The sequence below is a fragment of the Cydia pomonella genome, chromosome 15 (assembly GCF_033807575.1).
Source record: "Cydia pomonella isolate Wapato2018A chromosome 15, ilCydPomo1, whole genome shotgun sequence".
Lineage (NCBI taxonomy): Eukaryota > Metazoa > Arthropoda > Insecta > Lepidoptera > Tortricidae > Cydia > Cydia pomonella.
In genome coordinates, this window is record NC_084717.1 from 20857030 (window position 1) to 20884418 (window position 27389).

General features: G+C 36.5%; 1 protein-coding gene across 1 annotated transcript in view; it reads left to right on the forward strand.

The window, feature by feature from the left end:
• Positions 1 to 1591: 1591 nt before the first annotated feature.
• The window catches only part of LOC133525469 (xanthine dehydrogenase-like), a 33494-nt gene continuing 7696 nt past the window's right edge, over positions 1592 to 27389 (forward strand). Inside the window, exons 1-10 of the mRNA XM_061861718.1 lie at positions 1592 to 2004; positions 2435 to 2589; positions 3259 to 3419; positions 5771 to 5965; positions 6312 to 6496; positions 7114 to 7337; positions 8827 to 8929; positions 25130 to 25257; positions 26116 to 26261; positions 26669 to 26813. Of these exons, the coding sequence (XP_061717702.1) occupies positions 1962 to 2004; positions 2435 to 2589; positions 3259 to 3419; positions 5771 to 5965; positions 6312 to 6496; positions 7114 to 7337; positions 8827 to 8929; positions 25130 to 25257; positions 26116 to 26261; positions 26669 to 26813 (1485 nt within the window). The 5' untranslated portion in view covers positions 1592 to 1961. The remainder of the gene's footprint in view (positions 2005 to 2434; positions 2590 to 3258; positions 3420 to 5770; positions 5966 to 6311; positions 6497 to 7113; positions 7338 to 8826; positions 8930 to 25129; positions 25258 to 26115; positions 26262 to 26668; positions 26814 to 27389) is intronic.

The following is a 27389-nucleotide window of genomic DNA, read 5'->3' on the forward strand; positions in this document are numbered from 1 at the left end:
CTGCAACGCGCATGTCCTTTGGAATTGCAGGCGTTCATAGGCTACGGAGACTGCTTAGTTGCTTACCATCAGGCGGGCCGTATGCTTGTTTGCCACTTTTTTTTTAAATAATACTTCGGTATTATTTAAAAAAGCCACTAATATAATAAGAATATTTATCAAAATTTCTTTTACAAATTTAACCCCGTCCCCCTTCCCTTCCTTTATTTCTCCTCTTCCCTTTCCCTTTTGCACACACACAAAGCAAGGAATAAATGAAATTAAATTAAATTAAAATGTCGTAGAAATTAAAACTAAGTACACTAAATTAACTAAAACAAAACTTCATCATCTTCAAAATATTATCATTTTGGCTTTGATACACAAACGCAAATATTTGTTAAAATTATCAGCCAACTTGTATATCGTTAATATTTCAAAACTTCAAAAGTTGCAAATGTCGCTACCTTGTACCAACTGACATTATCCATCAGACCACAGCCATGGCGGATGCACAATATTTTATATACCAATATTCATAATATCCACTATCAACATAAATTAAACTTTAATAACAAGGTTGCAGAGATAATTATTGAACGGCGTGCGTGTATTTTTTACCAAAATCATTCGTCTGCCCGTACCGCAAAAGTAAAAAACAAAGTAGCCGAATTAAACCAGTTTCTTAACAGTATGAAGGTGCACATTATAATTAGGTAAGTTAACGGTGTGTATGAAAACACACGGGCGGGTGAAAACAGCGTTTAAAAACCGCCCGCTTTTAAGTACACGCACAATAGGTTTTTGTGCAACGGGTACATAATAAGGGTTCTTAAAATTCAAAAACCGAAGTTACAAGGCTTCGTAAAGACAGGCCCGAGAATTTAAAAACCTAATTTATGTACGACGTAAGTTTAGTTTAAGACCTAATTTTTCTAAGATAGGAGCAATCACTTAGCATGATAAATAAAAACAAAGTATTTTAAATTCATTATAAGCAATATAATCCGTCTAACTAATTTATCTAACTATATTTCTTAAATAACTATCGCGGTAATCGTAGACTACCTATATTAAAACAAATTGAATACCTAAGGAAAAGGAAATCAATTTGGTTTGCAGATATTTGCCTAGAAGGAAGCATTTAAAAAATACAACTGTTGTACTATATGATATGAATATTCATAATAACACTACTATAATGATCCTATAAGCAAGTGCCGGCTGCCACGCTACTAATGAAGTTGATTTAGATATCACTCGTATGACTGGCAGTTATAATTGACAAACAGACGTTCTGGAGTAGAAAAAAAAATCACTCGACTCGACTCCACTTCGTTTTGTAACTTTGACTTAACTTAAAAACCTTTATTACTTATGTAAACTTTTTCACAAAACACTATTTCAGACACTTGATGCTACAATTTTTAACATCTTAATTACCCCTAGCCCCTATACCTACTCATATCGACCCTCGACGCGTTTCTTTAAACTTAGGATTTTTAAAAATGATCATGGTTCACTATTTTTATATTACCTACAGTTTCTACTAAACAAACCATTGGTTTTGGCTAACTGACTTAATAAGTCAAAGAATAAGGATTTCAAGATTTTCAAGTGGTAACTTAAAACATTACTTTAATATAAAATTTAAGAACTTAAAAAGAAAGTATCACAAACCTGTATCTGGATCGTTCACCATGTGTGTTGCCATCCTTACATTTGCATAAATAATTGATTAGCATTTTGAAACTTTTGATGGTCAGTTTAAAGAAATTATCAGTTCAGATCTCCATGAAATTTATTTCGCCATCCTTATTAATCCTAGTTGACGGCACTGCTTCAAAAGTCAAATAAATCTAACGCAGCTATATTTATCAACGCACCAGTTCGCAATATGGCCCCGTGTGTATCGCATAAGTTATACTCGTAATGGCAAGTAAGATATCGCAAGTCGAGCAGTGCACGCAGTGCAGCGCGCCATGGACCGCGTCAGCTTCCTCCTTAACGGAGAACCCCACTCTGGTCAGTGTTCAGTAGGGTGAACTTCGGGTAATTTTTCATATATGCATAGTGGCTATCTTAGAATTTATGATGTGGCAATCATTTCATGAAATGATCGGTAGGCCATATCATGAAAAAGTCAAAGAAAACCAAACCACATGAAGTCGTTAATTCTAAAATGGCATTTTATGAAATTATCAATAGTTATGATCTAGCCGCGACATATACAAAAACAGTATTAAATCTGGGAATTGCCGATTCTTGCCGTACAAAAATGAGAATCGGAGCATTCCCTAGTGTTGAACTTTAAATATGTTATGCGCCTGAATATGAGTCAGTTAGGAAAAAGATATGAGTCGTGAGAGCTAATTTGTTCCATTGTGTAAGTTAATGTTAAAAAAAAATGTTGTAAAAGCACGTGAACATTTATTATAAAATTTTGTGAACACAGTGGGATGCGAGATCAGCTCCGACCTCTCCCTGCTGGATTACCTGCGCGTGAGTAATGATCTGCGCAGCACCAAGTACATGTGCCGCGAAGGCGGCTGCGGTGCATGCGTCGTCGCCGCCGCACGACCCGGTGAGCGACCGCATGCTGTTAACTCTGTAAGTAATATTTACTTAATATTAGTTTGTTAATCTGTCACATGCTTTTGAATGCGTATGACATGATTAGCTTCTTTAAATAAATACGTACTAAATTACCTTCCAAATCTAGCTTAAAAACGTATTATTTGATAAAAACCGGGACTGCCATTTGTAATATGGAGGCATAATAACTAAAATTTATAAGATCATAACAGGGGTGCCTAAGGGTACTAATTTAGGTCCTTTATTATATTTGATATATGGCTTAGTACGTAAGACCTCTCAAATGCTTACATGTACATTTTGTTCATTTTCATTTTACGAAAATATTGACGTTATGCCAATAGCTACATTATGCAGTTCAATTCTGTTGACACAGCAGCCAACAGATACCTAACAAAACATTGGATACATCTCTGATACACAAAGGATTAGTTGTAGTTAGTAGTGTTTATATTTATACCAAGTCAGTGGCAAACAAGCGTATGGTTGGCCTTATGGTAACCACCATCTGTACGTTTTTATATTGTCCGGTATTGTATAGTCCTAGCCCGAAGTATGTGTTGCATGGTAGACTTTAGGAAATTGTAATAGTCATAGTTTAACATTATTATTTAAGGCTGCTACTAACACTTATATGGGTTATGCCTGTATAATTTTGCATTTTCATTTTTTATTGGTTCACAGTGTCTCGTATCCGTTACATCATGCCAAGATTGGGAGATTACCACCATCGAGGACATCGGCAACCGCCTGAAGGGCTACCACCCGCTGCAGAAGACCCTCGCCAAGCTCAACGGCACCCAGTGCGGGTACTGCTCACCAGGATGGGTCATGGCCATGTATGGGTAAGGGTATCACCATTTCCAGGGAACCTTACAGTGATCGTTGCAAACCTTTGTGGTCAAACAGATAGAAGCCTATAAAAAGTTTTTGTGATTCTTATTCTACAGAGGTTCGTTCATCTATAACTTAGAAAATTATCTATCAAATATCAAAAGTGCGGTCAAATTTGGAATGTTGTTAAGTGTTATTGGAAGTTCATACACTTGATGGTTTCCTTTTTGTACACTTCAATTAACTTCAAACGTGAGCGTCATTCATCTGTGCGTTCAATTTTCCTAGCCGTTGGCATGCCGTTGGTCTAGCTTTACTTAGTTTAGTTTAACTATTTATAACTTCATCTACATATTCAATAACAATAAATTCAGAATTATATCAGGCCTAAATATACTTACTACATATTTGATTAAAAATAGTGGCCCTCTTTCCAGTGGATTCCTAGATCATTATCTAACACTTTATTTATACCAACTTATTCGTATAATGAAATATTATTTCTGGTTTGAAACAAAAACATATTACTTTCGCTACAGATAAGAACCGGTGTTTTAATAAAATGCAAATTAAGTGTCTTTGGTACGGTGTGTTTATTTATCAGGCATACGAGTAAGTATTTCCGTTCCAAAATAAAAGTTTAAGAAAATCGTGACTTAATTAGTAATGTATTGTTTTTCAATAAATATTGTAAGCGTGTAAAAAAAATGCGCAGAAATCGTTGTGTGAAGTAATGCCGTAATTTTACTATCTGTGATCATATCAACATCATTTCGAGGTATCTAAGTATTCGTTTAAGTATCGTTAACTATATGCTAATTAAACCATAAACCTCTTGCACCGGTTACTTCACAAATATGTTATAATGCTTAAATAAATAGTTTATTATTTTATACGGAAACGCGATTCTAATACAAGACCTAATTACTAAGCAAACCATATAATTGAACACCGACTAGGCATTATCTTCGAAATCGGTTCGACATTGCACAAACACAGTTCAACGAACCATCGGTAGACCTTATATCGTTGGAGTAAGATTTAAAACTGGCCAGTTATTAACTGTTCTTCAAGCAAGGCAGCGAGATGATTCCTCCGTTGACCGCTCTATGCATTATGTATCAGCACCAGATTACTACCTATACAATGTTAAGTAGATAGTTAAAAATGCACATAGTTATTAAAGTTTAAAGACGGTTGAAAAAATGATTTTCTCTGGTCAAGGTAGAATAATTTGCCTGTTTCGTAACGTGAATTGTTAGTTCAATTTCAACAGTTATGACTTACAGCTTATTAACTAGTATTATTAAGGATTCCTTGCTCTTGTCCGGTTTTTAAATAAAACATACTCTCCTTCTTAACGCCTGATATAAACGCATCGCAACCATATATTATACCATAACCATATATTTTACGTAACCATATATTGGATTCCTTAAATCCTTACCCGTCGGGTGAAAATCGAAATCCTAAATATTGTGACTCTTCAGAGTAAAATTGCACAATATTATTAGTATAGTAGTAGTAGTGTTATTATAATTATTAGTGGTTCAAGCTATCCGTCTCTGGAATGCACTTCTCCTGACAATTAGACAAGCCCCAAGCAAGTTTGTTTTCAAATGTATGCTGCACAAGCACCTGCTGAGTACAGCACAAGTGAGTTAGCCCTCCTCCGCGCATATGTATAGTTATTATAATATGTATGTATATTGATATTATATGTTTTATTTATATTATATTAGTATTTATATAGCTGTATGTCTTTATATATTTAGTAATATCATTTGTGTATCATTGTAAATGATGTTGTTAATGTCCAAACAAAATTACTTATAGTTGTCATGTTTTGTGATTCTTCACTTCACCCACATTCGAGAATTTCTATTTTGCCCTATGGTTGACTGGTAGAAAATGTCTTGAGGCATTAAGTCCGCCATCTGTACTTATTTTTATTGAGCAATAAATTTTAAATAAATAAATATTATATGATCGAGGAGTCAAAAAAAAACTAAACAGGCTAATATTATTACTATTTAGCCACACTTTTGGCCCAGTTGATACATCCGGCAGAGTCTAGTAAATATTATAATAATATTATTTATATGCAGAGTCTAGACTCTGCATTCGGTCACCTTGGCCAGTTTGTATTTTTGTAGCTACAAATAAAGTGGCAGCCAAATGAGATACAAATGCATTTTATTTTCATTACCACATGGTTACATAATTTTAACGTCTGTTATGAATTGAAAGTTTGATAGTTCTATATTCTGCCATTTATGTTTGAATATCATCATATCATCAAATAAGCTGTGACGCTTTATTTGTCCAGTGTTAAATTGCTAGTCATACTTTTGTTTTCTAGCCTACTGCAAAGTAAAGAGAACCTGACAATGCTGGAGATAGAGCAGTCTTTAGGCAGTAACATCTGCAGATGCACAGGATACCGCCCCATCCTGGAGGCTTTCAAGAAGTTCGCCAGTGACGCCCCGAAGGAGAAAATACTTGATATAGAAGATCTCAGCATTTGCAAGAAAAGCGGTGAAACATGCCGCAAAAGGTTTGGATAAGTATTATGACAACACTGTTAGTTGATGATCATATCGACGAACCATGTCATTACAATTTACTTTCACGGTTTACGAATTATCAGTCGTTAACAGTGTGGAAGATGGTACGTATCATGCTTCGTCTAATCCCATTTTAAAGTAGTATAATATCGCAATTTAAAAGTAGCTCGCATAATTAAAGGCGAATATAGCCAATATCCTCCGAGCCATTACGAGAGACGTCATCCACAGTCGATCAGTTAATGTACTTTAAAATATTTTATGAGCCATAATTTTTAGTTTTTTGGTTTTTTCTTCAGGATATTAATTACGTTATTTCTTTCTGTTCATCAAAAGCAAGTGTAGCGAAAGCGACTGGTGCCTAGTGGAGGCAGAAGACCTGAAATTACCTGAAAGGATAGAAATCCAGCTGAAAGACGGCAAGTCCTGGTTCAGAGTGCAGTTCGTTGCTGATGTATTTGAAGTGCTGCGGAGGAAGGGCGATGATTCCTACATGTTCGTTGCTGGAAATACTGCCAAAGGTAAGGATTAGAAGACCATTTGAAATATAGACAGAAAGATAGTTCCACACTAAATGGTCAGAGTAAGATATCATAAAAAATATTTTTATGCTGCTTGATTTATATTTCTTTTTTAATGCGTTTTTTATCTTTTTTACGGCAAGAAACACCATCACTTCGTATTATCAGTTTTTTTAACTATAACTATACATATAACCACCAAGCCTGAAATTGGCTATGAATGAAATAAATGAGCGTTGTCAAGGTCTAAATAGGTTTAATTAATAATCAAACGAACTTACCTGTGAAGTTTGATTACAATTATACGAGTATTATCAACGTCAACACATGGTATCTTGAACAAAAATTAACAGACCTTTCTCATTAGAATATAGTACGGGTAAGGATCGGGACCCATACCAACAATTTAATTGTGATGGTAAGGTTTAGCATTATAGCAAAAACCTATGTAGTTGTATTAAATAGGCGATTTTATTACAAAAATTTCCAGAAAATCATTGGTACGGAATCGAAACTTGTGACTAGTTCGAAAATCACTGACCTGAACTGTTCGGCTACCATATTAGCTAGCCGAATATTTAAGGGTCTGTAAATCTACAAATCATTGTGGTTTTTAGGAGCCTACCCCATAGACGAATATCCTCGGATCCTCATCGATATCAGCAACGTTCAGGAGCTTAAAGGCTACCATTTCGACCAAAACCTGGTGCTGGGAGCAGGCAACACCCTAACAGAGACCATGGATATATTCCAGCAGCTGGCAAATTCTGTGGACTCCTTCTCGTATCTAGAGAAGTTGAGGGAGCACTTGATGTTGGTTGCACATATACCTGTTAGGAATGTAAGTGGATCTATAATAAGTAATAGTTTTAAAGGTATTATCGCAATTTTATTGAGTTCTTGGACACTTCTAATAAGAATTTCGAATAAGTAATGTCCTAGAACTCAATAGGCCACCATTTTGACAAAAACTTATCTTAGGCGCAGGCTATTTGAGCTTACTAATGACACTGAACATACTTTTTTGGGCTCCTTTTGATATCTGAATAAGCAAACAAACACAAACAAGCACCACTGCTGCAGATTTGTTGGTGCAGCGTTGCCGTGCCACAGTTTCTGTGATACATTGGGTTAATTACGTTGCCGAATTGCTTTTGCGATTAGATTAGAACGCTTCTGCAGTCGCCATGCGTATGTCACATTTAGAAAGTTACGGCCATGATGAAAGACGAAAAAGCGCAATTTTTAGACCCGCTTGATGTTGGTTACATATACTCTGGCACAGCGACCTTGTTAGTAGAAAGTGGTGGGCTATAAAAAAAAAAGAATTTTGCGCCTTTTCTACGGACAAGTCGGTTGTGTTTCATTATATATTACACCCGTTAGAAATATAAGCGGAACCTATGCACTGCCGCTGGTCAATGACCGTAATTTAGGTTTCTTTTTGAAATTTGTTATCTCTAATCTTCAACTGGTTTTTGCTAAGTCACTTACAACCTACTTAAGTATTAAGTTTCATGATAGTACATCTACCGGGAGTGGCCAGTAACAGGAGCAAAAATTTTTGCTGTAGACTGTACTCCTCAAACTGATCAACAACTTTAAAAAATAACTTTTATTTTGATTTTTAGAACACTTTAAAATTTATTGTAAGTCGCATTGTATTGCGAATTTTGTTACGTTTACACTGATGACAGCGTACATTGAAGGTAATATTTAATTTGTAAGAAAAATAGGAAGTCACTGAACAAATGTTGGAGGAGTACAGCCTACAGTTAAATTTATTGCTCATGTTACAGGTCACACCCGGTATATATAATTATAATTTAACGTTTTTAACAAGCTTACTTACTTAAATTCTACTTAATTTGTTTTTTATATTCCCAAAAACACCAGTGAAACAAATTCATACGATTTAGTTAAAGGCCAAAAGTGTCAAAACTACGCTGCCGGAGATTTTAGCTCTGATTATTTACTTTGTCACAATTAGATACGTTCATTTTCAAGACAGCAGGCCCTAGTTAAGATGACAGTCGTAAATCGACACAATTGGAAAACCAGTTTGAATTTGGAACTTGTTTTGCGAGGTTACAAGTACATAGTCGAGAACATAAATATAAATGCACTTTTTCACCTTATTGCAATGGGTTTACACTTTGCAATGGGTGAAGAAATATATACACATTTATGAACTCGACTGTTTCCGAATCCTATTTTACAAACAGATAGGACAATTTAATTTTACTGTGTAATGATACGTATGCAATATGACCCGTCATCTTCATTATATTCCTGTGTTTGTATCGTAATCTTTGGCAACCTTATTTCAGTTGGGTACAATCGCCGGCAATTTGATGATCAAGCACCAACACAATGAATTCCAGTCAGACATATTTCTGTTGCTTGAGACTGTTGGTGCATATCTTACTATCGGTGAGCTTCTTTTCGTTTAAAATTTTTACAAGCTTTTATTTAAATTGCCCTGGCACTATGTTAGTGTGGGTCAAATCTCAGAAGTGTAATGTGTAAATTGGATGACAATACAATATTATGACGACATGGAGCTGATTTGATAATGGAGACAGGCGGTGGCCATGGGAATTCTGTGATAAAACAACGCAAAGTAATTGTGTTTGGGGTTGTTAGAATTTCCTCGATGAGTATTAGTTGCCTGTGGAAAGAAAAAAAACAGTCAGCTATAAAATCTTGTACGAAAAATGTAAAGGACAATGGGCACTTTTGTATGGGGAGTGTCCCATGGATGTATACTGTTGAGACATATGTCGTTTTAAAGCTCTTAATCGTAGTATTATTTTATTGTATGGCACCAACCTTGGACCACTTGCAGGGACCGAGCTATATAAAAAAAGAAGTTGCGCATATAAGCAGTTATATTTCCTTATACGTGGGATATAAAAAGTTTTAGCGTATTTTATTCGAAAGAATATAAAAAATGCTTTATGTTTTTTGTATCAACACCAATGATAAAGTATTTAAAGGGACACAATGAACAGTTTTAAAAAATCGTCATTCTAAAAATTACTTGATACACAGCGAAATAAGAGTGTATACAAATGCCATGTATATCATGTGAAAAGTATTTTTATAAGCTATTTTTCGTATAATATAACTGGGGTCAAATCGTTGCAGGGACCAAAATAAAACCATTTAATGAGTTAATTAATTGTAGTTAATTACGCCTTAACTTTTCTACTCAACGCCAGATGTCGCTCTAAAGCAAAATTCTACTTGACGTAAAACATTTATACATCGCGGTAATCTCGTCAGTCTTACTCCATCATTTTAAAAAGTATAGACTAGTTTATGGATTTCTAAAGTAATGTCAAGATGACTCTGAATGTAATATTGTCAACAATAATTGTCAAAACACGCAATTTAAAATATTCAACATTGTAATTACAAAATAGTATATTTCTAATACGCTATAATTTTCTCCAATCGAAAGGCACTCCATTCCATTGATCTCAGAGAGTATGCTCCTTGATGATCTTCACTATTCATGGGGTAGGTAAGATCAAAGTATTATTTTTTCTCGTATAGCTGCTATATAGCGTTCGACTCCATGGAAAATAAAGGCTCCAAATTATATAAAAAATGTAGCATATATACAAAGTGCAATTTAGATAGTATTCCAGAAAAAAATGCGCCTATGTAAATGCTGAAAAGTTTCCTATCGTATTGTCGAACAAATTCATATCTACTTCTGATCTACGCGACCTTAGAAGTTTGGATTGTCCTACCTAATCATTTTACATTTTATTGTTTTCAGAACAAGAATTATTTTACTTCCCACTGTCTATGTAAGGGGACTTAGAGCGGATTCATACTTTACTATACGTGTCGTGTCGAATGATAGTCCCTATGTCAGTTTCTCCAATTCTATTTTGCGTAGGATAAGTTAAAAAAATAATTAAAAATATGTGTTACCGTATTTTTATTCGTGAAATGTTACCTATATTTCTAAGTTAATGATTGTACTATACTTCCAAAAATATGTCTGACAAACATTTTATATGAAAGCCATTTTTCCATGTAAAAATGAACTGTTATAGGGACCATCTTTTGAATTTATGATAATTTATTCATATTTTAATGTACTCGGGTAGTTAATATTGCAGGCATTATATCAGCACCAAATAAATGCTGTGAATCAGATATATATTAAGTGGCGAATAACGTTTCCAAATCGCATTTTCTTTTGACATATTTTTCTTTTTTTTTGCTCTTTTTTTCACGACCGTTTTGGCCTAGTAAGTCGATGATCCTGGGTTTGAATCCCGGTAAGGGCATTTATTTGTGTGATGAGCACAGATATTTGTTCCTGAGTCATGGATGTTTTCTATGTGTTTAAGTATTTGTATATTATATATTATTATGTCGTTGTATGAGTACCCACAAAACAAGCCTTCTCGGCTTGCCGTGGGACTCAGTTAATTTGTGTAAGAATGTCCCTATAATATTTATTATTGTATGTCCGGTAACAGAACTCCCCAGGAGCACTCGGGTGTGTAAGGTCGCTACTCCCCAACTTATTATAATTGTTATTACTTTCAGCATTTTTAAGTTGTTCATCGGACACTGAGGCCATTGAAGTTTCAAGTTGGCGGCATCAAAATGGAGTACCTAGGTACTGTTTCAAATAAATGGGTGGTAAGTAAGTACATTTGGTGAAGTGGAACTGCTGATGTTGATCAGAAACGGAACTCTTCCACGCGCGTGATTTGTCTTCTTTGTTAAGTTTGTAGCGAGTAAGTTTCAAGTACCAAGGTTTTTAGGAACCTTTGTGTCAAGGTAAAGGTCTGACGATGGGTTCCATGAGGAAGCGAGGGAACACCTCAAATCTTATAGGCATATAGTCATTTTGGATTTTCATCAATACCTTAAGCTTTTTCATTCCCACTAGTGGCATTTAATGAAGTGGAACTACTGATGTTGACCAAAACGGAACTCTTGAACGCGCGAGATTTTTCTTCTTTGTTTTTTTTTTATGATATAAGAGGCAAACGAGCAGACGTCACACCTGATGGTAAGCGATTACCGCCGCCCATGGACACCTGCTAAACCATAGGCGTTGTAAGTTCGGTGCTGGCCTTTAAGATTGGAATACGCTGTTTTCTTAAAGTTTTAAATGTCGTATTGGTCCGGAAATACCGCAGGCAACAGATCATTTCATAGTTTAGCTGTATGAGGCAGGAAGTTTCTAGAGAAATGCACAGTTGAGGACTGCCAACCATCTAAGTGGTGAAAATAAAAATGTTGTAGCGTAGAGCGATGACGAAAAGAGGCGGCAAGGATTAATCCGAGCAATTCGATGGAACACTCGCCGTAATAGATTTGTCCTGATAAGTTTGTAGAAAGTTAGGTTGTTAAAAAACATCTGTGTCTAGATCCAGGTCTGATAGAAAACCTCAAACCTTATAGAAATACATATAGTTTTTTTTGGATTTACATCAATATCTTTGGGCGTTTTACTAAAAAAAAAAGCTACATTTAATCAAGTGGAACTGCTGATATGTTCCAGAACGGAACTTTTCAACGCACACGTTTTGTATTCTTTATTAAGTTTGTAGTGAGTAAGGTTCTTAAGGTGTACTTAATACATCAATGTCCAGTTCTGATGATGGGTTTCATGAAGAATCGAGGGAATTCCTAAAATCTTTTAGGCATACATGTAATAATTTCTGGGATTTTATTTACATATCAAGCATTATTATTAAAAAAGTGTCATTTGACTAAGTGTAACAGCTGATGTTGACCAGAATGGAACTCACCAACTCGCGCGCGATTTGTTTTATTAGTTAAGTTTGTAGCAAGTAAGTTTTAAGTATTAAGGTTTCTAGGAACATTTGTGTCAAGGTAAAGGTCTGATGATGGGTCCCATGAAGAATCGAGGGAATTTCTTAAATGCTATAGGCATATATGTAGTACTTATTGGATTTTCATCAACATATTATCAACTTTTATTCACAAAAGTGACATATGATGATGTGGAACTACTGATGTTGACCAGAACGGAACTCCAACGCGTGCAATTTGTCTTCGTTAAGTTTGTAGCAAGTAAGGTTCTTAAGAAACATTTTTATCAAAGTACAGTTCTGATGATGGGTTTCATGAAGAATCGAGGGAATTCCTAAAATCTTATAGGCATACATGTAATAATTTCTGGGATTTTATTTACATATCAAGCATTTTTATTAAAAAATTGTCATTTGACTAAGTGTAACAGCTGATGTTGACCAGAATGGAACTCGCCAAATCGCGCGCGATTTGTTTTATTAGTTAAGTTTGTAGCAAGTAAGTTTTAAGTACTAAGGTTTTTAGGAACATTCGTGTCAAGGTAAAGGTCTGATGATGGGTCCCATGAAGAATCGAGGGAATTTCTTAAATGTTATAGGTATATATATAGTACTTATTGGATTTTCATCAACATATTATCAAGTCTTATTCACAAAAGTGACATTTGATGATGTGGAACTACTGATGTTGACCAAAACGGAACTCCAACGCGCGCAATTTTTCTTCGTTAAGTTTGTAGCAAGTAAGGTTCTTAAGAAACATTTTTGTCAAAGTACAGTTCTGATGATGGGTTTCATGAAGAATCGAGGGAATTCCTAAAATCTTATAGGCATACATGTAATAATTTCTGGGATTTTATTTACATATCAAGCATTTTTATTAAAAAATTGTCATTTGACTAAGTGTAACAGCTGATGTTGACCAGAATGGAACTCGCCAACTCGCGCGCGATTTGTTTTATTAGTTAAGTTTGTAGCAAGTAAGTTTTAAGTATTAAGGTTTTTAGGAACATTCGTGTCAAGGTAAAGGTCTGATGATGGGTCCCATGAAGAATCGAGGGAATTTCTTAAATGTTATAGGTATATATATAGTACTTATTGGATTTTCATCAACATATTATCAAGTCTTATTCACAAAAGTGACATTTGATGATGTGGAACTACTGATGTTGACCAAAACGGAACTCCAACGCGCGCAATTTTTCTTCGTTGTTAAGTTTGTAGCGAGTAAGGTTCTCAAGAAACATTTTTGTCGAAGTACAGTTCTGATGATGTGTTTCATGAGAAAGCGAGGGAACTCCTCATTCTCCTCAATTCTTATAGGCATATAGTCATTTTGGATTTTCATCAATATCTTTAGCTTTTTTTATTCACATTAGTGGCATTTGATGAAGTGGAACTAGTGATGTTGACTAAAACGGAACTCTTCAACGCGTGAGATTTTTTCTTTTTTTGTTTGTTGTGATATAAGAGGCAAACTAGCAGACGAATCAACTGATGGTAAGCAATTACCGCTAGCCATGGACATCTGTTACACCATAGGGATTGTAAGTGCGGTGCCGGCATTTAAGATAGGAACACGCTCTTTCCTTAAAGTTTGAAAGATCGTATTGGGCCGGAAATACCGCATGCGACAGATCATTTCATAGTTTAGCTGTATGAGGCAGGAAGTTTCTAGAGAAATGCACAGTTGAGGACTGCCAACCATCTAAGTGGTGAAGATATAAATGATGTAGCGTAAAGCGGTGACGGAAAGAGGCGGCAGAGATTAATCCGAACAATTCCTTGGAACTTTTAAGTTTGTAGAAAGTAAGGTTCTTAAGAAATATCTGTGGTAGACACCAGTGTCTAGTGTCTAGGTCTGATGATGGACACCTCAAACCTTATAGAAATACATATAATTTTTTTTTTCATCAATATCTCTAGGTGTTTTATTTAAAAAAAGTTATATTTGATCAAGTGGAACTGCTGATGTTGTCCAGAACGGAACTTTTTAACGCACGCGTTTTGTATTCTTTATTAAGCTTGTAGCGAGTAACGTTCTTAAGGTGTATTTATATCAATGTTCAGTTCTGATGATGGGTTTCATAAATAATCGAGGGAATTCCTGACATCTTATAATTTCTGGATTTTTATTTACATATCAAGCATTTTTATTAAAAAGTGACATTTGACGAAATGCAACAGCTGATGCTGGCCAAAATGGAACTCGCCAATTCGCGCGCGATATGTTTTATTTGTTTATTTTGTAGCAAGTAAAGTTCTTGAAGACATTTGTGTCATAAGGTCTAGTTCTGAGGATGGGTTCCATGAGAAATCGAAGAAATTCCTCAAATCTTATAGGCATACAATACATACAGTAATGTTTGGATTCTCGTCAACATATCAAGCATTTTTATTTAAACAAGTTAGTGATATTGACCAGAACGGAACTCTTCAACGCGCGCGATTCTTATTCTTTGTTAAGTTTGTAGCAAGCTAGGTTCTTAGGAAACATTTGTGTCAAGGTCCAGTTATGATGATGGATTCAATGAGGAATTGAGGATTTTAAATCGATTTGAATTCACAATTGGGAGGAATTGAGGATTTTCGTCAACATATCAAGTTTTTTTTATTTGAACAATTGACATTAATTGATGAAGTGAAACTGCTTATATTGAGCAAAATGGAACTCTTCAACGACAAGTATTTTACCTTAGGCGTGTTTTTTATTTTATTTCGTTTATAGCATGTAAGGCTTTTAAGGAACATTTGTGTCAAGGTCCAGTTCTGATGATAGGTTCTACGAGAAACCGAAGGAGCTTCTCATATTGTATAGGATAGGCATACATATAGTCATTTTAGGATTTTCATCAATATTACAAGCATTTTTACTCAATAAAGTGACATTTGTTGAAGTAGAATTGCTGATGAAGAACGGAACACCTCAACGACTTCCAGATTCTTTATTTTTATTACTCTTCTTTCTTTTTCATTATTCTTAGAACAGGTATTTCTACTAAGTGAACCGAACTGCTACTATTAAAAGTAGGTAGGTAGGTAGGTTAAATAGGTTAAAACTGTAAGGATTATTATGTATAAGTAGTCTTTCTTTTAATTAAACATAGGTAAGTAATTCTATTTAAGTATAAGTGTCTTTAAAAAAAACATCAATCGACTCTTATCTGTCACTAGTTCCAGTTTCAGAGTATAAAATCCGGGTACACAGCCACGGCCAGCCGGGTAGCCAGACAGTTCGAATACGGACAAGTTATTGTGAATAAAAAATCTTATCGTCTTGCAAAAGTTATTGTCATAAATGTATAGGTTTCGAATACATGAATATAAAGTTAAAATGCTGGTAAAAGTATTAGTTTTTATCATTAACCATTTTATATCCCAACAAAACTGTTACCCTTACAAAAATAAAATGCTTTAATTACCTTATGTAGGTTACCTTAGGTAATAAATAAATAAATAGGTAGGGACAATCTTACACAGATTGGCCCCAAACTAATCAAAGCTTGTATTATGGGTACTAGGCGACGTTAAACATACTTATTTAGATAAATATATATTTACGTATATACATAGAAAACACGCATGCCTTAGGAACAAATACCTGTATTCATCACACAAAGAAATGCCCTTACGCGATTCAAACTCGGGACCATCGGCTTCATACTTCATAAGCAGGGTCACTACCCACTAGGCCAAACCGGTCGGCAAAAGGTAAAGATAATTAGGTAAAGACAATGAATACTTAAACGTATTATAAATTGACACCAATATCCATCAAATAGTATAACTAGGTATGCTAAGAGCGGGCTTCAGGCCATTACGTCGCACCTTTAGAATTAAACTAATTTGACTCAAAAAGTACGACTACTTTATATATGTAGTTTGGTAGAACAGTAAGAACTCACTATATGTGTCTCTTTTTCATGCGGTGAAATCCCCCCCACCCGGAAAGGGTAGCGACGCCCATTTTATCGACTCTCGAGTCGACTCCAATCTGATACTAATAGTAAGTAAGTACTTACTTAGTAAGCAAATTGTAGTAGTCATCCCTTCTTAGTAAAAGGAAAGTATTGTAAAGATACTACTTTTTAACCGACTTCAAAAATTTTCTGAACCAATGTTGAAAATTAGTTATCGTTTGAAAGTGGGTATATAGTTCCAAGATGGTCCTATTTTTGACAAAACCACGAGGAATTAAGGGAACTCCCCAAATCTTATAGGCGTTTTTTAGTTTCATCAACAGACCAGGCATTGCCATTCAAAAAAGTGCTATTTGAAGAAGTGGAACTTCTGATCAGGACCAGAAAATAACTCTTTAACGATGCGTATTTCACCCTAGACGATTTGTCTTCTTTGTTATGTTTGTAAAGAAGCTACTTGCTTAACCCTTTACCAGGCCAAGGGATATATTTCACCCACATCTTATATCGGTTACCGTAGTCAGGTTTTAACTCCAAACCACCTACAAAATATTTTGTCAATCCCTGAAAATATTATTTTATGATCTTCATTCACAACACGCTTCTAAATTGCGTAATATATCTTTGGCAGCCGTTTAAATTCACTTGAACGCTAATTTCAGTAAACTACGGATAAATTCGAACACTTTTCATAATTTCTATGAAACAGAAGTACATAGGTCGAATAATTTTTTGATATTTTGTAGATTTTGAGTGTTGAAAGCTAATGTAATCGGAAACATTGCTAAATATTCATGCATTATTGTGTATGACCAGAATTAGGATGTGGGTTGACATTATCCCATGGCCTTATTAGAGTTTAACTGTGTGGGAGCTATATTTCCCATGGCCCGGTAAATTGTCTTGTCATGTCATAAAAACTCACGTAAGTAAGTGATTTTTTTTCAGTGATTGATATAATGTTTCGTAGGAGATTTGGAGTTAAACCTTGACTATTATAACCGATATAAGATGTGGGTGGAATATATCCCTTGGCCTGATCAAGAATATAATAAGACAAAATCTAGTATGACAGTTCATTACTTAGACAGGCGATGGGATAACCTTAACCCACATTTTTATTTCTGGTTTAAAGGAAGATCTCCGACGTTCATAAATACATTTTTTACAAGGCGTTCAATACGGTTGCAACAGCATATAAAGTACGTATTAAGACACGCTGGTTCTTCGGGGCCTGGTAAAGGGTTAACGAGGTTTAAGGAATATTTGTGTAAAGGTCTAGCTTACATCATGGGTTCCATGAGGAATTGAGGCAACCTCTCAATTCTTGATGGAACGTAAAACTGTTTATTGACATAATTGTCGATAGGTATCCCATCTGCTCTAATTTACCCCACTTGACGGTACTTACATGAAAAAAAAAACTTCTCTTAAAAATAGGAAACCGACTTCAAACATAGGTATTAGAAAACAATACAAAAACTGTTATTGTATTTTCAGAAACCATACGGAAATAATGAGGATGCATCGACATAAGAAGAATCGAACATGGGCAAGATAAAGTTCAAGAAAAAAGCAAATATAATGTGTACTTGTGTGTAGTCAAAGAAAGTTGAAAAATAAAGCATAATTAATGGCCATAGAATACAGAACCGATACACGAACATTAAGACTATTAAAAATAGACATATAGGTTGATCGTACTACTCGTACTAATGTATTTCTTTTGTTCAATTATATTATTGCATTAAAGTTAGATTCTCTAGATATATATTATTCATAGGTTCTGTATTCTATACGAATTGTTTCAGTGTAATTATTGTACTAAATACCGTTGACCGCCTGTCAACAGTATTTATTTCTACATTACTATCACAGAAGATTTTAGGCCCTACAGTAGTTTTTGAATTAGTATTTACTATGGACAAATATAGCGAAATGTGAGTTTTTACCTAAAATATCAATCTTTTGTGAACGTGGTGTAGAGTATATACCGCCTAAGACTGAAGTAGCTACGCGGGCAACGTTTTCAAAATAGAATCGTGTTCATGGTCGGCCCATGGTAAAAATAATTAGGTACACGTAGACCCGCTAAATAAACCCCGTGGACCCACCAGGAGAACATATTGGAGAGACTAGAGATAATATACCGCTTTAAGGGCGGTCGCACTCGGCATTGACATCTGGCGTCTAGATGGCGGATGGACCTCAGCGAATTTCAAAGAAATATTTATAAACATCCAATGACGTCCGGCTCGGACACCAGATCTTCAATGTCCTGATTCCTGTGGAGTCTCCAGGTTCCATCCTCTCCACGTGTGAGTCCTAGGATTTTTCGCGCTGCCAGACTCCGATGACTCAGGCACGTAGTCCAGATGGGTGAGGATCGTGCAGCCTGGAGGGCGTACTCTGAAGTTCCAAATGGCCGAAGACCGTCTAGACGTCCTAGGTAGGTCCCGCTGGAGAGATGAAATGCAAAAAGACCTTAGCGAACTCGGCGCCGTCGACTAGATGGAAACGGTTTTGGACAGAGAAGCATGGCGGTCTTTGGTGTCGGAGGCCAAGATCCACTTCGGGTCGCTGCGCCATAGCAGTAAGTAAGTATTTATAAACATACTGTACCTTCTGTGTACCTAACCCAAAACGAGATATTTAAGAAAAAGTCCACCCGCCATTCTGACGTCAGGATTGCGGTTGGATCTATGAAATCTTGCATTATACCGCACTAAAAGTATGCAGTTATATGGTACAGTCGCCATCAGATATATCGGAGTGGCCGAGGTGCTCAAAGATCTCTAAACACGCACTCTAACCTCTTGACAGTAGAGGCATGTTCAGATATTCGTGGGTACCTTGGCCGCTCCGATATATATGATGGTGACTGTACCTTCAGTTTACCTCTGTAAATAGAAATAGAAACCGGTGTACCTCTCCCCAAAACAAGCTAGCTAGGCTAAGCTCATGCACAATATAACTGCATACTTTTAGTGCGGTATAATGCAAGATTTCATAGGTCCACCCGCCATCCTGACGTCAGGTTGGCGGGTGGACCGTTTTGTAAAATATCTCGTTTTGGGGAAAGGTACACTGGTTTATATTAAAGGTACACAGAAGGTACAATATGTTTATAAATATTTCTTTGAAATTCGCTGAGGTCCACCGCCATCCTGACGCTTACCATATATCTAAGGACCGACCTTAGGGGCAATAACGATAGTGCTAGTTCAGTTGTGTCATTCACAAATTCGAGCCAATCGTGCTGTCTAACGCAACTAGATGCGATCAATCGCGTGCATAATGCGAACTCATCAACCAATCACGTCGTGGTACTTGTGGCGTTAGACTGCACGATTGGCTCAAACTCGTGTGCGTAACACCGCTGTACTGGCCCCATTCTTATTGCCCGTAAGGCCCGTCCTCAGATATATTATGTCAACGACACAGTCGCGATTTTAAAAAATCACATCGCTTCTGCTACCAAATTGTTGAGCATAACGTTTTCCTATCCATAGGTTCCATCTGTCCAGTAGGATCCACCATCTCGATCCACCAGATTGAAGAGATTGTTACTTAACTGATGGATCGAGATAATGAAACCTACTGAATAGAGCGGGTCGATTGGATATAACAAAGTACGCTTATATGAAACGCTACTCCGGTGTGCGAGTGAGACAGTCAGGCCAATTTGAACTTGCATTTGACAGAAAACTGACTCCATCAAACGCTACCAGTTCCATTGCCGGCCTCTTCGCTGCCTTCTATAGTGGTTCAATCTTACCTTGCTTATGAATATAAGGGGCGTGCACACCGATATTAGAGTAATATTGGAATCATATCAGTTAGTTGCGGGCGTCTCGCTCGCACAAATACATGCGTATAAGTGCGAAATGAACACACGAATGACAGCTAACTGGTATCATTCCAATATTATTCTAAAATTGGTTTAATGTCAGTTGCACTTTCGAATTGGCCTACATAGCGATTTCCTTAGCCTGCACACCGGATCGGCGTGTGGGCCGGCATCTAGCTAATGTAAAGCCACCTCATTGGGTGCTTTTAGCCTTTTGAACGGCAAGAACACCTAAAGATGTGGTGAGAGAAAGCCGCGCGTCCCTCATGCACTGCACTAGCTTTACAGCTTGCATTGCGACCAATGTATGCCGCTCACCGCCCCGCCGGTCGCGTGGGTCCAATCCACGGCCCTAGAAGACGTACTTTACATATAAACAAGAGCACGCGAGCATTTTGCGAGTTGTGTATGTGTACTTGTGTTATCTAGGCGCACAAACGGTTACAATAACAAGAAGTGTACACCGCGTGTGCAGTCCAACACGGGAACACGGGTGCGATTCGAAAATAACGCGCTAGCGACGCATTACGACATTGATATTTTACCCTTTGAACGCCATAACAAAAACGTTACTCACATGCCAAGGTCACGGGCGCAAGTGAGCTTGAAAGTGCATGAGTATTACATTAGGGACTTTGACAGCGATTATAACAGCTATAATCATTAATGTGTTCATGGCCCTTAAATCATGTCTAGTGACGGCGCCTTTAGGTGTTCTTGACGTTCAAAAGGTTAAGGGCGTTTGCTAGCTGGCGCTAGTGCACAGAGCGGGCAAACACGCGCAGGTGCCTTTGTAAGTAAAATCAGTCGCACGCGTCCGCGCCAGTTAGCGTTGCTCATACTGTAAGAGCTCGTTCCCACTATGTCGGATGTCGTGGCGATTTTTAATCGTACGTTCCACTGGCAGAACATTTTATATGAAGCTGTTCACACTCGTCCGACAACGATTTTGTGTCGGATACGACATAAAATGTCGTGCGTTTTGCCAGCCCTCCCAGCCCGGAAAAAAATCGTGTCGTGTCTCGCTCGCGTACGAGTGAATATAGCGCTGTTCACATTTTGTCGGATGTCGGAACGATTTCGCCCGCGCCGCCCGCGCGGCACCCCCTCACACACCCGCGCGTCGCTGCCGCGTCGTTGCGATCGCTTCTTAATTCAGCTATCAAATTCTGAAATATTCATAAGGTAAATCTTTCCTTGAGAATTGGGTGTACCCAATATCTCCTTTTTAGGGTTCCGTAGCCAAATGGCAAAAAACGGAACCCTTATAGATTCGTCATGTCCGTCTGTCTGTCCGATTCTGTCACAGCCACTTTTTTCCGAAACTATAAGAGCTGTACTGTTCAAACTTGGTAAGTAGATGTATTCTATGAACCGCATTAGGATGTTTACACAAAAATAGAAAAAAAACAATAAATTTTGGGGGTTCCCCATACTTAGAACTGAAACTCAAAAAATCTTTTTTCATCAAACCCATACGTGTGGGGTATCTATGGATAGGTCTTCAAAAATGATATTGAGGTTTCTAATATCATTTTTTTCTAAAATGAATAGTTTGCGCGAGAGACACTTCCAAAGTGGTAAAATGTGTGTCCCCCCCCCGTAACTTCTAAAATAACAGAATGAAAAATCTAAAAAAAATATATGATATACATTGCCATGTAAACTTCCACCGAAAATTGGTTTGAACGAGATCTAGTAAGTAGTTTTTTTTTAATACGTCATGAAATTAAAAAAAAAAAATTTTTCATCATACCCATACGTGTGGGGTATCTATGGATAGGTCTTCAAAAATGATATTAATGTTTCTAATATCATTTTTTTTCTAAACTGAATTGTTTGCGCGAGAGAACCTTCCAAAGTGAAAAAAAGTGTGTCCCCCCCCCCGTAACTTCTAAACTAACAGAATGAAAAATCTAAAAAAAATATATGATATACATTGCCATGTAAACTTCCACCGAAAATTGGTTTGAACGAGATCTAGTAAGTAGTTTTTTTTAATACGTCATGAAATAAAAAAAAAAAATTTTTTTTCATCATACCCATACGTGTGGGGTATCTATGGATAGGTCTTCAAAAATGATATTAATGTTTCTAATATCATTTTTTTCTAAACTGAATAGTTTGCGCGAGAGAACCTTCCAAAGTGAAAAAAAGTGTGTCCCCCCCCTGTAACTTCTAAAATAACAGAATAAAAAATCTAAAAAAAATATATGATATACATTACCATGCAAACTTTTACCGAAAATTGTTTTGAACGAGATCTAGTGAGTAGTTTTTTTTTAATAAGTCATAAAATTAAAAAAAAATTTTTTTCATCAAACATATATGTGTAAGGTATGTATGGATAGGTCTTCAAAAATGATAGTTAGGTTCCTAAAATCATTTTTTTCTAAACTGAATAGTTTGCGCGAGAGACACTTCCAAAGTGGTAAAATGTGTGTCCAAAGTGGTAAAATGTTGAACAAGATCTAGTAAGAAGATTTTTTTTTAATACGTCTTAAATTGTACGGAACCCTTCATGCGCGAGTCCGACTCGCACTTGGCCGCTTTTTTTAACTGCCTCTAATCGTTTCTTTCGCAAATAATACAAAACCACAAACATTTCGTCGACGTTCATCTTGTACTAAGCCTCGCTACCCACTCGAAAAATACACGCCAGCTGCGATCGTGCACGACAGACGACTAGTGGGAACAGTACCGCCGACACCCGATTGAAATCCGGATCCGACATCCGACATAGTGAGAACAGCGGCAACGACACACGATTAAAAATCGCCACGACATCCGACATAGTGGGAACGAGCTCTAAGCCGCACGCCCGCTCCATGCACACGCGCGACGTTGCGGACGCCCTATGCCCTAAACCTTACTTGAAAGTGTGAAGGTTACTCTGACAGCGGCTATATCAGCTATAATGTATTTATGACGCTTTGAGCATAGCTAGTTACGACGCCTTAAGGTATTCTTGGCGTTCAAAAGGTTAAGGGCGTTTGCTAGCTGGCGCGAGTGCACGGAGCGGGTGCACGTGCGCGGGTGCCTTTGTAGGTAAAATTCGTCGCACGCGTCCGCGCCAGCTAGCGTCGCCAGTTACTGTTTTTCGTTAACCCGCTTCAGCTAGCAAACTAATCGCAAATGGTCCGAGATTGGCGCAATAACCATGCATTCTCTTATCTGGATCTGGATGCACCTATTCACCAATGCTTGCTTTAAATTAACTTGTCGACTCATCCTGCTAATATTTGTGCGACCGTGAAGAAAATGTATGCCGTCAGTTATTTTTCAATTTATATGAAATAAAGGTGTTAAATGTATTCAAAAGTTTTTATTTCATATGTATATATAATGGAACGAAATACAGCTACTATCTTAGCTTGGCAAGCAGTTAAGAGTCGCTGATGCTTTTATTGTATTCACTGCGTTAATTTTAGGTTTAAGATTCTTTATTCTCACTAAGAATTTGACAATTCACTTACATGAGAACTTAAAACTACACAATTTAATCCTGCTTCATATGGCAAACGAAGGAAACGTTGCTTTGAACCGCGACGCAATCTCAAATGTTTCACTTTTACACAATTTTCCTGCAGAGAGACAAAACAAGTATGTACATAGTACCTTTTTACGATTTATTTTATCGTAACATATAAACTTAGATTTATTTTCTTGCTGCTAATTATGGTACTCCAACTACTCCATAAATACATTTACTTACCTACTTATTGCTTAGGAATCTTATTTCATGTTTAATAATAAGTTTATATAACGTTTCTAGCGGGACATAACGCGAACTTTAAAAAATGTAATGCTTTTTCTACCTTTATCACTCGAATATGTAAGAGCAAGAGAGATAAATAGACGAAACTTACTAGTTCAAGGTAACCACTCCTTTTATTGTCAAAGTTCCGAATTAAACAAACTTATTCTTCGGTGACATTTTTAGCGTTTATAAGCGACTATACGGATCCAGCATTTGCCGCTCATTCGGTTCTCCTATTGCACGCAAGATGTCAGTACTAGAGAGGATTTGAAAAATCATAATTAAGTAGTTTAGTGCCATTTATTGAGCAGTAATAATTTAAAAAAATATATAAATTACTTTTTCATTATATTTCAGGCATGCAAAGTGATGTAAATGGTTACAAAAGTAACTCTAGATGAATGACATTTTTTAGTTCCAGTTTACGCCGCAGCGCATGATCAAAATTATTAATATCATCTTCCCTGGACACTTTCGGTCTTTGGTGTCATATAAGTAATTAATGCTTAATTGAAGACCTTCCAAATAGGATATGACTCAATTGTATATACCAATAGTAAAAATTACCCAAACTGCTACCAAGGCTCCATCTAGTGCCAGGTAGAACAAACAAAGCGGCATTTACCACAATTAATTAACGAAAAAACTCGTTTTATTACCGCCCCTGCAAGCATTTGAGTGCAAGTATATATATATTAAAATACCTTATAAAAATGTCTTTTAAATGATATATATGGCTTGAGTATACAAGCAAGTTTCAGTGTTTAATAGCAATATTTTTCATTCAAGCATATGTTATATCAACTAATTCCAGCCCTGTACGTACTTAAACGTAAGTAGTGGTAAACAGAAATCTAGAATTTCTCATATTCTTTCATACAAAACACCTAACAACCGGCTACGTAACAAGTACTTTGTAAAACAACAGTTTATATTCGCCACTCTTTTTTTTTAATTGCTCAGTCCCTGCACGTTATCCAAAGTTGGTGTCATACAATAAAATAATGCTAAGAGTCAACCCTTTCAAACGAGATATGTCTCAACAGTATACATCCATGGGACAAATTGCCCATTCTCCTTTTGCCATAAACTTATTAAGATGCCAAATATCCTTGGAGCATACCATAAAGGTTCCAGATTCAGACTACACCAGCATTACTCAAAAAACCGGGCAGCAACTTCGATTTTGATATTATTGCAATCACCAGTAATATCACGCAAATGCGAAATTTAATTAAAAAAATCTCGATAATCTGATTATTTTCATGTTTATATTTACAATTTTAGTGGACCATTACGGAGTGCACATAACGATGACGCCTGAAGCGTTTCTCCGGGTGGATATGAGAGGAAAGGTCATCTTGAACGTCCTGTTCCCGCCTCTTAGCCGTTCGTATAAATTCGTGTCCTTTAAGGTAAATATCCAGACCCCGATCCACAGAAATATTTCTGTGCCCCGATCGGTCCCCGAGGATCTAAACTCACGTTGGACGCCCAGTGAAAGTCTCAGTCTCCTATAAAATAAGTAATAAGAGACGTTTAGATTGATGCAAATCGACATGTTTATAGTGTTTAGTTTTTCTTTTTGCCCCATCTACTTAACAGAGTACTTGAAAAAACAAAGCAATTGTAAGAATTACCGCAAAACACAGTAATGAAGCACGTATTAAGCAGTCGTTAGAACCTTCTTGAAGGTCCAATGGATTATCGCCGATCTCTATGAACAATAATAGATTATAAGTTCAATAGTAGATAGGGGGAAGAGTTTGAAAAAACGTATTTTTAATTTTGAATGATTTCAGTCAACAAACTTTAGAAAACACAAATGCAACTTCTACATAAATTTACTCAAAAACGAAAAGTAAACTTTTGTGAAAAAAAAACTCATCAGGCACATAGTACGTACCGGACGGATTACATTTCGAACCGGACGGTTTAAAAACACGACGTGATGAAATTTACAATGATTCCCATACCTCTCTTTATCTCTATTCTTTCTCTCTCTTTTTTGGCTGCTTGAACCAATGGCTGCTGTTCTCCCTCCTTTTATACTTCGCTCTTCACTTGTTTACTCAGATTCCGAGGGGGAAAAGGAGAAAAAGAAAAAGGGGAAGCTGAGGAGCTTCACCTAGTATTTCTTCACTTTTTAAATATAAGGTATAAATTTACACGACCTTATTGTCAGTGTCTTGGAGGTTTGTACATATATTTTTGGAAAGCTGCCTTGTAAAGATGTTTGTGGCTGCAACCTTATAGTCCAACTAATTTTACAGGTAATGCCGCGCGCTCAAAACGCTCACGCCATCGTCAACGCCGCATTCCTTTACAAGTTCTGCGCACCGCAAGACCATGTATGTCTAGCTCGAATGGTCTTTAGCGGGCTTTCTCCGCACTTCACACACGCCAAGAATACTGAGAGGTAAACTAGAGTCTGACCTTAAATGTAGTTAGACAACGACAAAACCTGAAGTGAGGTTTGTGTCGATAGTAATATTGCTCATATCATTATATAATTTTATTTAAAAAAACTTACATTACGGTAAATGTGGGAAAACCCGTCTCCAAGGGAAGACCGTCAAGCTCTTTCATTGATTTTAACTCTTGCGTTTGTACACATATTATCTACTCCACTTATAGAAGGTCGGTAGAGCAAGAGTGAAGCTCTTTCTTTCTGAATGTGTCTAAGCGACGTATTATACGTAGGTATACAAATAATAGATTTCTTGCCCTAAGACGATTTTTCCCGTAGTAAATATTAAATGGCGTCCTTCGCCATATTGATTCTTTAATTCGTTAATCATTGCTCCACATATTTCTTTCATTAAGGTTTCTTCTTGGAAGACAGTTGTTCTCCAACGACACGCTGCAGAGCGCCATCAAGGTCCTCATGCAGGAACTGGTGGTGGTAGACAATCCGCCGGAACCTTCGGCGAACTATAGGAGAGACCTTGCTGTGAATTTGTTTTATAAGGTAATAAAACAAAAAAGATATAGGAGCGTCCCTGATATCTGTCATGAAAGCATTTTGTAGCCTTTGATGGTAATGAAAAAATAAAAGCGGCCAAGTGCGAGTCGGACTCGCCCAAGAAGGGTTCCTTTATGACGTATTAAAAAAAACTACTTAAACTACTAGATCTCGTTCAACATTTTACCACTTTGGACACACATTTTACCACTTTGGTAGTGTCTCTCGCGCAAACTATTCACTTTAGAAAAAAATTATATTAGGAACCTAAATATCATTTTTGAAGACCTATCCATAGATACCCCACACGTATGGGTTTGACGAAATAATTTTTTTTTTTAATTTTATGACGTATTAAAAAAAAACTACTCACTAGATCTCGTTCAAACCAATTTTCGTTAGAAGTTTGCATCGTAATGTATATCATATATTTTTTTTAGATTTTTCATTCTGTTATTTTAGAAGTTACAGGGGGGGGACACACTTTTTTTCACTTTGGGAGGTTCTCTCGCGCAAACTATTCAGTTTAGAAAAAAATGATATTAGAAACCTTAATATCATTTTTGAAGACCTATCCATAGA